The sequence below is a fragment of the Hyla sarda genome, chromosome 4 (assembly GCF_029499605.1).
Source record: "Hyla sarda isolate aHylSar1 chromosome 4, aHylSar1.hap1, whole genome shotgun sequence".
NCBI classification, from domain to species: domain Eukaryota; kingdom Metazoa; phylum Chordata; class Amphibia; order Anura; family Hylidae; genus Hyla; species Hyla sarda.
The window spans coordinates 393,240,962-393,253,105 of NC_079192.1; the positions used below are offsets into that span (position 1 = coordinate 393,240,962).

Consider the following 12,144-nt stretch of genomic DNA (forward strand, 5'->3'; position numbering starts at 1 on the left):
TCTCTTTTTCGCCCCTTAACAATACATATGTTGTATATACTTTGACGAACAGCTACAGTATTTAATACGTCCCCGAAGATGGAAGTGAATTTACAAAAGCTCCCTCTGTCTGCAGCTGCAGAAGAGTTCGGATCGCCAGGCAGAAAAATCAACAAATAAGAAATGCCAAGAACCTTTTTAAGTGGGATTTGTGGATTACAGATCAAGCTGGAAGGTCATTCTGCTATACGTGACGGGGACTGAAATATCTCCAAGGTGGCCGTCTAGGAGGAGAAGCATGAGGGAGCACTTTAGTTTCACAGACAAATGATCTTTGCTACATCATGTTTCCATCAAGAGCCAAACGCCTCGAATATTTTCTCCTACTGAACGGCTCCAGGAAGGGTTTTCAGAAATGTAATACCTTTCCGAGCAAATTTTTTACATATATATATATATATATATATATATATATATATATATATATATTGGGTGGTTTAGTGTAGTATGTACACCAAATGTGGGTCAAGACAAAAATGGTATTGGAGAATTAGAAGACTTTATCTATTCTGTAGCCCAGTGGGGGATGCCCAGTATAGATGCTGGATTCTTTAAAGGGGTACTCCACCCTTAGACATCTTATCCCCTATCCAAAGGATAGGGGATAAGATGTCTGATCACTCGTGTCGCACCGCTGGGGACCCCGCGATCTCCCTGCTGCAAACGGTGTTCGTTTAGAGCGTCGGGTTCAGTGCAGGAGGCTCGTGACATCACAGCTGTGCCCCGCTCGTGATGTCACACTCAAGCCCTCTCAATGCAAGTCTATGGGAGCCTCCTCACATAGACTTGCATTGAGGCGGCATGGCCATGACATCATGAGCCTCTGCCCCGCATCGCCAGTCATCTGGCAAGTTCGCTCCGTGCACCGGATGTCTGGGGTGCCTGGGGAGCCATCAGACATCTTATCCCCTATCATTTGGATAGGGGATAATATGTATAGAGACTGAGTACCCCTTTAAGCAGGAGTGTAACTATAGGGGGAAGCAGAATTAGGTGTAGCTCCTAGACCTTGGAGTCTGAGTGGGCCACTTAGTCACATAAAAAGACAAATTATAGGTGTGAGGCCAGGTTATAAAATCTGCATTGGGTTATGTCTGTGAGTAAAGGCACAAAAAAAACCACAGCTACTTTCAAAAACAGCTCCACTTCTGTCTCCAGGTTGGGTGTGGTTTTACAACTTGGCTCCATTTACTTCAATGGAACGGAACTGCAGAACCACACCCAACTTGGAGACAGACGTGGAGCTGATTTTCTATTCCTGGATAACCCTAAATCCAAAGTTTTAGGCCCACACAGTCTTTAGCTGCAGCGTGGGGAGAGGCAGGCCAGTTGTAAGTTCAGTTGTCGAAGCAACCATACCACACTTGGTGAAGCTCCGTGCACGTGCGCCCTCCTGATGATGGGACTCATGTACGGAACTTCGCTAAGCGTGTTATGGTTGCTTTGACAACTGAACTGACAACTGCACTGACAACTGGCCCCCGTCTCCCCACCCTGGAGCTGAAGATTGTGGAGGCCTAAAACTTTGAACGAGCCTTAAAGGACAACTGTAGTGCAAGACTTTTATATATTGCTGTGCCTGGGCTGCAAAAATAAACAAAAAAAAACTTTAATATACCTTCCTAAGTGCCCCCGTCGGTCCGGTACCAGCCTCACGGTCCAGGGGTGCGAACCTCATTCAACTTCCTGGGGACGGAGACATCACAGAGCCGTCGGCGTATCACCGGCCGCAGCAATGTCCCGCCCCGGCCGGTGATAGGCTGAGCCCATTGTCATGTAAAGAGCTCTGGCCGGCTTCTTACATGACAGTGGGCTCAGCCTATTACCGGCCCGGGCGGGACATCGCTGTAGCAGATGATACGCCGACGGCTCTGTGATGTCTCCGTCCCCAGGAAGTTGAATGAGGTTCGCACCGCTGGACCGTGAGGGCCTACCCACCAAACCCCGATGATAGTTTTGTTTCCAATGCTTCCTCAGGGGGTGTCATGAATGCCCCCTGAGGAAGCATTGGAAGCGAAACGATCGTTGGGGTTTGGTGAGTAAGGTCTGGCATCCTTAATTATCAAATGATTTATTGGTTGTCTGCTGTATTTTGATTTGTTCCTATGACAAAGCATCATGGTCTGAAATGTTAAGACCATGTGAAAAATAAATTATCTTTGTGCAGAGGTCCCCAACCCAGTCCTCAACCTTTCCCTGTTCTATTCCAATGGAGTAACTCAGAAACCTGAAATGGTGGTGGGTCTTGAGGACTTTGCTGGGGACTACTGTCTTAATTTGTTTAAAGTAAATAGAAGAGGAGACCCCCCCCCCCACTTCCCCATTTAGCACCCTTAGCTTTTATCCAGAGGAAGGAGAAGCTACAAAAAACATCTCTTGCTCTGGAGGACCCAGCATGTCTGTACATCACATAAACAGCCAACTGAGTTGCAATCCTTTGTTTCACCTGTGGGGGTGCTGCAGGGAAGCTTAACACTTAAAGATTACAGATGATCACTAGAGGTTAAGCCAAAAGAAGGCCTGTGAACAGCCTATTACCGAGGAGCCTTTCTGTATGCACATTTACAATGGCCCACATATGATACTAGTCTATGTAGCCCAGGGTGTCCCTACTAGGATTACATTTAATATAAAAAGGATGCCAGAATCCGACAAAAGTCAAAGTTATAAGGGAAATGTTAGCAGAACCTTATTGAATTTCCAGTATAAAAAAAAAAAAAAAAATCTTTGTTGGTTGCCAGCCCCTGTTCCAAAGCTGATTATTATTATTTCATTTCCTTTCTCTCTCTTTCATTATAATGGACTCCGATGCCAATGACATTTTATACACAATGGATGAAGAAAAAAAAAGTCAGCACTCAGGGTGGGATTTGCACCCTGGAATATAGCAGGATACTCCATTGGCCCACCGCCAACAGCCGGTCGGTGACTAACCAGATCAGCTTGGGTGAGGTCATGTGGGGTGACCATACAACCTCATGAAATCACAGCTTCACTAAACCACAAGCTCAGTGAAAAAATATCTCGGCAAACCTCCTGTCTATCATTTGGTCACCAATAATATTAATGGAAAATAGGTAAAATTTTCTGATAGAATACAAAAAAAATAATTAAAAAAAATCAGAATTTTAGACCCATTTAATTTTTTTTTTAGCATCAAATAGTTGTAAGGCATAACCCATAGACTTTCATTGAGGGGACGGGGCGTGACATCACACGGGGGCGGAGTCGTGATGTCACGATACTCTGTCCCCGTGGTCGGGAGGCATAACACTGAGAGCCTCCAGCAGTGCTTACAGGTGGGTGTTGCATGCTAGATTGCAGGGGTCCCTAGAGGCGGGACCCCTGCAATCAGACATCTTATCCCCTATCCTTTGGATGTCTTAGGGCTGGAGTACCCCTTTAAAGATCCTAGGCTTAAAGGGGTACTCCGCTGCTCAGCGTTTGGAACAAACTGTTCAGAATGCTGGAGCTGGCGCCGGGAGCTCATAGCCCTACCCCCCTCAATGCAAGTCTATGGCAGGGGTGTGACAGCCGTCACGCCCCCTCCCATAGACTTGCATTGAGGGGGCGGGGCGTGACATCATGAGGGGACGGGGCTATGATGTCACAAGCTCCCAGCGCCATCTCCAGCATTTGGAACAGTTTGTTTAAAAATGCTGAGCAGCGGAATACCCCTTTAAGGCAAAATCGGTAACCGACCATGTGCCACATGTGGGCTCCCCCATCTATGCTGGTCCAGGAGTAACTACTAATTCTCCATCCTTTATCAATATGATCCTGACTAAGCATAGATTTCATAGTCGCATGCTTATTATGACCCATTGATAAATAAAGTGTGTTCACCTCTTCATTGAAGACAGTGGAGACTTTAGGCGACCATACACCTTAGACAAAAGTTGGGCGAACTTGATGACTTTGGAGGATTCATTCAACTGTGTAAAGTATATGATGGCCTCCCGACTCTCCATTGACAGATGATGCCGGGGAACAGAAGGGTCGGTGTATTGGTTTTCTACTGCCTTACCCTATTGTTCTGAGAGAGATACGTCGATAGATGTCTGGCTACCCCACTCCATAGAGGAAATATAACTTTTGGTCATGTCAAATGTTTATGTAAATGGGTGTTACAGTTCAAGCTCTGGCCAGACACACTGGCCGTAAGCGCTCTCCTCCCATATCTGCCAACAGGGCTGCGATTCACATCAAGGGACGCACCCGCATGCGAGACCCAGCCCGTCACTAACCTCTGCTCCCTTCTGTCACCTTGCAGTGCCGGTGCGTGGGCCCCCGTACCCTAGCCCACGCCGGTGCTCTAAAATTTAAAGCGCCAGTGCTTGTTTAATTAGTACTTGCACCTGCACCTTCCTTTTAAGTTTCTGCACCTCCCCCCACTCACTGCCGATCTTTGTTGCCCTAGTGCCTTAGAGAAAGCATTCCTGTATTCCTGCTTATCCGTATTCCAGACCCTTTGTTCCGTGACCTGACACTGCTCCTCCACTGCCTGCCTATTGACCTCCTTACGTTCTAGACTACGCTCCTGTGCTGCCTGCCCTGACCAACTGCTATCCAGACCAAGAGTTGCTGTATCCCTCCTGTGCCTCAAACCTCCTCAGCCGCCTATGTGGACGAGTCGTGCCAGGGGTAGTGACCTGGGCACCTTAGACTCCGCTCCCTGGCATGGCCCACATCATCAACCACACAGGTTGTGTGGATCCACTACTACAGTCTCTGTTCCAGCCTACTGCCGTGAGTCTTACAGTGTTATTAAAACACTATTGCCACCTTTTGGCAGCGGGGAATAAAACACCCACTCTCTATGAAGGGGTCATTGGTGGGACCTGCATCTATCAGGCAAATCATATGGATTATCATGGGGCATATCATATGGAATGACTCTGGTTAGACATAAGCAAATCAATTTTGGTCAAAAATTTCCCCACAAGTTTGGATTCGTCTGAATCTGACTTTTTGGAGGTTCTATTAGGGAAAATTGCTGGAGCAGGAACTTCTGTCAAAGACAAGAGTCCCTGTTCCTGCATACTGACTGGCAAAGTATGCACCGTAGGCCTCACCGCTCAGTTTATATTGTGATCAGCTGCCTGGTGGTACGGTTATTATAATGCTGTATGCATTGTGCAAGGCATATAGTGTATGCTTCACCAATCTGTGAGTGTCCAGACACAGGGACTCCTTTCAAAGACAGGAGTCCCTGCTATTGTAAGTACCTTTTTTTTCTGATAAGGTAGAGAGCAACAGGAAGTACATACAGGAGCAGAAACTACTGTCAAAAGAAGAAGTCCCTGCCCCAGTACACTGAGTGGCCCAGAGGTTAGTGGAGATACTGTATGCATTTCCACTTATACTCACTAGCATATTCACTCTGCACATACTTTTCCCCCAGCCCTGCGTTTAATTTAATTACCCATGACTACAACTTAGCTAGCTAGAAACCTCATTGGTCCATGACTAGTCGAAAAGAAACGAGTCGTACAACACAGATAGCAAAATAATGTAAAAGAAATGTTCCCATAAAAATGAGTTATGCAACATAGTGTAGCCTAAGGGGCCAGTATTACAAGCTTTATTTTTTTTTTTAAAGGGGTACTCCACTGGAAAACATTTTTTTTTTAAATCAACTGCTGCTGCTTTTAAACAGATTTGTAAATTACTTCTATTAAAAAAATCTTAATCCTTCCAGTACTTATCAGTTGCTGTTATGATCCACAGGATGTTCTTTTCTTTTTGAATTTGCTGACATCTCTGTTCATTTTAGGAACTGTCAAGAACAGGATAGGTTTTCTATGGGGATTCACTCCTACTCTGGACAGTTCCTGACATGGACAGAGGTGTCAGCAAAGAGCACTGTGGTCAGGCAGAAAGGAAATTCAAAAAGAAAAGAACTTACTGTGGATCATACAGCTGCTGATAAGTACTGGAAGGATTAAGGTTTTTTAATAGAAGTAATTTACAAATCTGTTTAACTTTCTGGCACCAGTGTATTTAGAAAGAAAATGTTTTCTAGTGGAGTATCCCTTTAAGTCTCAAGGCAAATCCTTGCTTCATGACCAAGACACTTAGTCAGCTGCATGTAAGACAGATATTCATAGTCTATAATGTCTATGGGCTACAGCTGTTTTTAAGGGTCAGGATCACATAATAAGGTTTTACTTAGAAACATTACATTAGTTGTATTGTTAGTTAGAATGGACATCAGCTACAGAGAGCACCCCTTTTCCTTAGGGTTGCCACCTGGCTGGTATTTTACCGGCACAGCTAGTATTTTGGCCACCATGCCGATATTTTTATATATTAGGGTGGACATAGGGGTATTCTACGCCAGTGATTCCCAAACAGGGTTCCTCCAGCTGTTGCTAAACTCCCAGCATGCCTGAACAGTCAGTGGCTGTCCGGAAATGCTGGGAGTTGTTGTTTTGCAACAGCTGGAGGCTCCGTTTTGGAAACACTGCCGTACAATACGTTTTCCATTTTACTGGGGGGACAGTGTAAGGGGGTGTATATGTAGTTTTTTACTCTTTATTATGTGTTAGTGTAGTGTTTTTAGGTTACATTCACACAGGCGGAAGTTTACAGTGAGTTTCCCGCTAGAAGTTTGCGCTGCGGCATTTGCCGCAGCTCAAACTTCAAGCAGGAAACTTACTGTAAACTCGCCCGTATGAATGTACCCTGTACATTCACATGGATGGGGGGGGGGGGGGGGCAAACTTCCAGCTGTTTCAAAACTACTGACAGACCGTGCATGCTGGGAGATGCAGTTTTGCAACAGCTGGAGGCATCCCTGGTTGGGAAACCTATACTATATAGTCGAACATGCTGGGAGTTGTAGTTTTCATTTGGGGCAGCTGCTGAGCCACAGGCTGTATCAGGGCATGCTGGCAGTTGTAGTTAGTAACTAACTGCAACTCCCGAATTTAATTTAAAAAAAAGCGACCAAAAAGTCACATCAAAACAAAAATGGTACTGTTAAAAAATACAGATCGGGGCGCAAATCAGACCCCATCATAGAAGGCCCATTTTGATCTTTCCTATGGTTCCCCTTTTCTTCCATGTGCGCCACTGGCTCAGTGCATTTCTGGATGGTCTGTTTGGTACTTTATGGGCAGTTTAGCTGACCTCAGCCAACTAGGTCAATGATTATAGTATCTATAGGAAATACAGAGATAGCAGTCAGGGGCCTCAGGGACACATGTTGGGGAGGAAATGTTATTCCATTGACTACACAACAGTCCAACCTGAAGATTGCAAGACATGTTAGATTAAAGGGGTACTCCGGTAGAAAACCTTTTTTTTTTTTTTTTTTTTTTTCAAATCAACTGGTGCCAGAAAGTTAAACAGATTTGTAAATTACTTCTATTAAAAAAAATCTTAACCCTTCCAGTACTTATTAGCTGCTGAATACTTCAGAGGAAATTCTTTTCTTTTTGGAACACAGAGCTCTCTGCTGACATCATGAGCACAGTGCTCTCTGCTGACATCACAAGCACAGTGCTCTCTGCTGACATCTCTGTCCATTTTAGGAACTGTCCAGAGCAGCATATGTTTTCTCTGGGGATCTTCTCCTACTCTGGACAGTTCTTAAAATGGATGTTCCTAAGATGTCAGCAGAGAGCACTGTGCTCGTGATGTCAGCAGAGAGCTCCGTGTTCCAAAAAGAAAATAATTTTCCTCTGTAGTATTCAGCATCTAATAAGTACTGCAAGGATTAAGATTTTTTAATAGAAGTAATTTACAAATCTGTTTAACTTTCTGGCACCAGATGATTAAAAAAAAAAAAAAAGTTTTCCACCATAAAGTACCCCTTTAATGTTGGCCAAACCCATTGATTTTGGGAGGATTGATCAACCAGCTAATATCGATGGGGGCATCTCAACTCTCACCCAAAGCCATACTCCCCTATCCCTCATTCAAAGCATATGATCTGATATGAAGTTGAACACCATGTAATGAATTGAGATCCCCAGCTGAAATAATTCCCATCGTATTTAACCCTTTGCTATTCGGTCTCAGTTCTTATGCAAAATACAGTTCATCACTAATACAACCCAACATTTCAAGCTTTAGCTTTCCTTCCTTTGGAGACGTTTGCCAATACTTGGCTAAGTATCCAGAAATGCTTCCTGTCAACAATATATCCAAGAAATAAAACGGGTCCGCTGGGAACAATGATGTCACCAATATACAATTATAAATAGCGACCTTGCTCGGTCTACATTCCTGACATGCCGTATTTGGACCAACATACAGAAGACGCTGCGAGTCGTTATTTATGACCATTTTTGGAAATACAACATGGCTGGTTATTTCATGGTGTGGAAATAGAGCTGGCCAAGAAGGACTGCCAGATATGGGTAACCTCCAACTCAAACACAAGGAGGGCCGCTCTCCCTAATTTATCTTGACGTTACCTTTCGGCTTCCTGGCGCATTTCCTCCCGTTTCTGTCTCCTGAGCTCTCTGCGACGTTCAAAGTCATCCATGGCAGCCGCTGGAGCTTCTGAGCTGAAATCTGGAAGGACAAAGCCGAAAACCAATGTTAGAGGAATTTAAAGAACAATCTAACATATCCTTATTGGGAGAGATTTCTCAAAACCTATCCAGAGGAAAAGTTGCTGAGTTGCCCATAGCAACCAATCAGCTCGCTTCTTTCATTTTTAACAAGGCCTCTGAAAAATGAAAGAAGCGATCTGATTGGTTGCTATGAGCAACTGGGCAACTTTTCCTCTGGACAGGTTTTGATAAATCTCCCCCATTGTGTTTACAAATCGAAGCTTTTAAAACCACACAACCAGTCCTAATTCTGTATACTGCTTTAGATTGGACTAAGTCAAATTATATGTTAAAGAGAGATACTCCTGCAGACAAATTAAAGGGGTGTTCTAGGATTTATTTTTTTATTTTTTTTATTTGACCGTGCTACCGGGGCTGTAAATTTAGTGTAGTTCGTAATATGGTGTCTGTACCTGTGTTTGATGGTCTCCCAATTCTTATGTAATCTCTGCCCCGATGTTCATTACTAGCAGCATACAAAATGAGTCTCAGGCTTTTCCCAGGTTGCAGGGTGGCACGAGAAATGACATCACTAATTAGGTGTTGAAAGGGAGCCTGCCTGTGCTTCAATGGATGGAGTGCCTGCTGGGTGGGAGGGAGATGATTCTCTACAGGGCTGCAGGGAATTGTAGTTTCAAGCACAGCATGCATAGAACTGAGTCTAGCTGTGCTGCAATGGGTGTACTGGCTGTTGTGTGGGAGGGAGATAAGTCACCTCACACTTACAAACAAGGAAACCTGAGACTAAAATTTTGACTCACAATATAGCCATTTAGCTTCAAGACAAGCACGGATCCTTCCTAAGCATGTCCATTACTGTCTAGCACGTAAGTACTAAAGTCACCTTATGTTGGATAACTCCTTTAAAGGGGTACTCCGCTGCTCAACATTTGGAAAAAACTGTTACGAATACTAGAGCCGGCAAAGGGAGCTCGATGACGTCATAGCCCTGCCCCCTCAATACATCATACCCCGCCCCCTCAATGCAAGTCTATGGAAGGGGGCGTGACGGTGTCCCATAGGCTTGCATTGAGGGGGCGGGGCTGTGAATTCACAAGCTGCTCGCTCCAGTGTTCGGAACAGTTTGTTCCAAACGCTGAGCAGCGGAGTACCCCTTCAAATCATTCCCACCTCCCCCTTACCTAGAACAGGCTGTATTTCTTTTAATAAAAAATAGCATTGTAGCCACTACTTGATTGTCCTGTGACCTGGACCACTATCAAAAATGTAGGTGTCCCATACTGTCGACCCCCCCCCCCCCCCCCCAGACAGCACAGAGGGAGTGGGCAAAGTCAGCAACAAGGGGCCCCATTTTGTATGTTTAATATGGTACCGATCCCTGGTGGCAGTATTGCCCTGACGATTGGCCCTGCCCGTGACCACTCCATTACTACCTTGCCAGGTATTTTATAGAGAGGTATGGCCAAATCTGCCAGAACTAATTGTTATATAGATTATTCCAAATTGTGAACAGGATTCTGGAGAGCCAAGATGGAGGCCTTGGGCACAGGAGAGGCTGCAGCCTGTGCTCTCTGCAGCAGCGTGCATCTCTCGGGCAGTGTGCAAACACCAACCCACTCTAGAGAGAGGAAGCCAAAATCATCTACAGGATGCAGCTTAGAGAAACGCAATACAAAGAGCATTTCTAGATAGTTGCCATGACCTTTCTTTGCAGAAATTAATGAAGAAAGAGAAAAAGAAGGTAGTGTCAGCTGCGTCCCCCTCCTCTCCCCACCATTCTAATAACTGTTTAATTTTAGTACATTTTATTTTAGGGCTGAGGATGTATCTGAACACCAAGGAGCCTTAAATGAAAGGGTAACTACAGGCTACCGAGTAAAGGTATGAACACTTTCATTCTTACTGATGATCTAGAATCAACTATCAATCATACTAGAGATATACTGATAAGTCTCAAGTTTGTTCTCCCTGCTTGCCTGTGGGTTATTTTTGAACACTTTGGTTGGAACTCTTTTGGAACAAACATACTTTGGCACATTAAAAGGGTACTCCGGTGGAAAACTTTTTTTTTTAAATCAACTGGTGCCAGAAAATTAAACAAATTTGTAAATTACTTCTATTAAAAAAAATCTTAATCCTTCCAGTACTTATTAGCATCTTAATACTACAGAGGAAATTCTTTTCTTTTTGGAACACAAAGCTCTCTGCTGACATGACCACAGTGCTCTCTGCTGACATCTCTGTCCATTTTAGGAACTGTCCAGAGTAGGAGAAAATCCCCATAGAAAACATATGCTGCTCTGGACAGTTCCTAAAATGGAAAGAGATGTCAGCAGAGAGCACTGTGCTTGTGATGTCAGCAGAGAGCTCTGTGTTCCAAAAATAAAAGAGTTTCCTCTGTAGTAATCAGCAGCTAATAAGTACTGGAAAGATTAAGATTTTTTTAATAGAAGTAATTTACAAATCTGTTTAACTTTCTGGCACCAGTTGATTAAAAAAAAAAAAAAAAAGGTTTCCACAGGAATACCCCTTTAATGTGCCAAAGTATGTTTGTTCCAAAAGAGTTCCAACCAAAGTGTTCAAAAATCACTGCTTTGCTCTCTCAATTTTTTAATGGCCCAACATCAAATAAAGCTTGTTCTCATCAATGGTGCTCCAGCAGGTGTTCTCTCAGGCCTATTTTCTAGCACGGCCCAGCACAGCTTCACTTCAGAACTTAAAGGGGTACTCCGCTGCTCAGCATTTGGAACAAACTGTTCCGAATGCTGGAGCCGGCGGCGGGAGCTCGTGACATCATAGCTCCGCCACCTCATGATGTCACACCCGCCCCCTCAATGCAAGTCTATGGTAGGGGGCGTGATGTCATAGCCCTGCCCCCTCATGATGTCACACCCGCCCCCTCAATGCAAGCCTATGGGACCATTTTGACAGGAGCCTCTCCCCTCTTATCACTTACAGCCACATAGGGAAAGATTTATGAAAACCTGTCCAGAGGAAAGGTTGCTCAGTTGCCCATAGCAACCAATCAGATAGCTTCTTTCATTTTTGAAAAGGACCCTGAAAAATGAAAGACGCAATCGGATAGGTTGCTATGGGCAACTCAGCAACTTTTCCTCTGGACAGGTTTTGATAAATCTAAAGCATAGTCACATGCTCACGCCTGCACCAATTAGCCCCTACGACAGGACTCCATGTTAGCCTCTTCTACCTCGTAAAAGCTAAATGGCACACGAGACCAGAATTCTCAGGCGCCATGTTGCTTATCCACATATAGACTGCAGCCAAATACACACAATATAAATTTAAGGAAAACACAGAATATCACATTTCGCATGAGGCTTACTCGAATAAAAAATAAAAGAGCAACAAAATAAATTATTAAGAGACGGCACAACGTATACAGTATAAACACACAGAAATAAGGCATTGGGAGGAGGCTTGTAGCATTTACTATACCCCTCTATAAGTCTCTGCAAACTTCGACAACATGACTACCTGTGTTTACAGCATGGCTGGAAAATAGGGATCGACCGATATAGAGTTTTTAGGGCCAATACCAATAACCTGTGAACTTTCA

General features: G+C 44.3%; 1 protein-coding gene and 1 long non-coding RNA gene across 10 annotated transcripts in view; one reads left to right on the top strand and one right to left on the bottom strand.

Moving 5' to 3' along the window:
* Window positions 1-12,144, bottom strand: part of CALD1 (caldesmon 1) — a 189,771-nt gene that overhangs the window by 90,841 nt on the left and 86,786 nt on the right. For all 7 annotated transcript variants that reach the window (XM_056517189.1, XM_056517188.1, XM_056517193.1 and 4 more), the window contains one exon: window positions 8,466-8,565. In XM_056517189.1, the coding sequence (XP_056373164.1) occupies window positions 8,466-8,536 (71 nt within the window). In that variant the 5' untranslated portion in view covers window positions 8,537-8,565. The remainder of the gene's footprint in view (window positions 1-8,465; window positions 8,566-12,144) is intronic.
* LOC130267412 (uncharacterized) overlaps window positions 1-12,144 on the top strand; it is a 32,200-nt gene that overhangs the window by 9,740 nt on the left and 10,316 nt on the right. For all 3 annotated transcript variants that reach the window (XR_008843179.1, XR_008843177.1, XR_008843178.1), the window contains one exon: window positions 10,382-10,448. This is a non-coding gene — a long non-coding RNA (uncharacterized LOC130267412). The remainder of the gene's footprint in view (window positions 1-10,381; window positions 10,449-12,144) is intronic.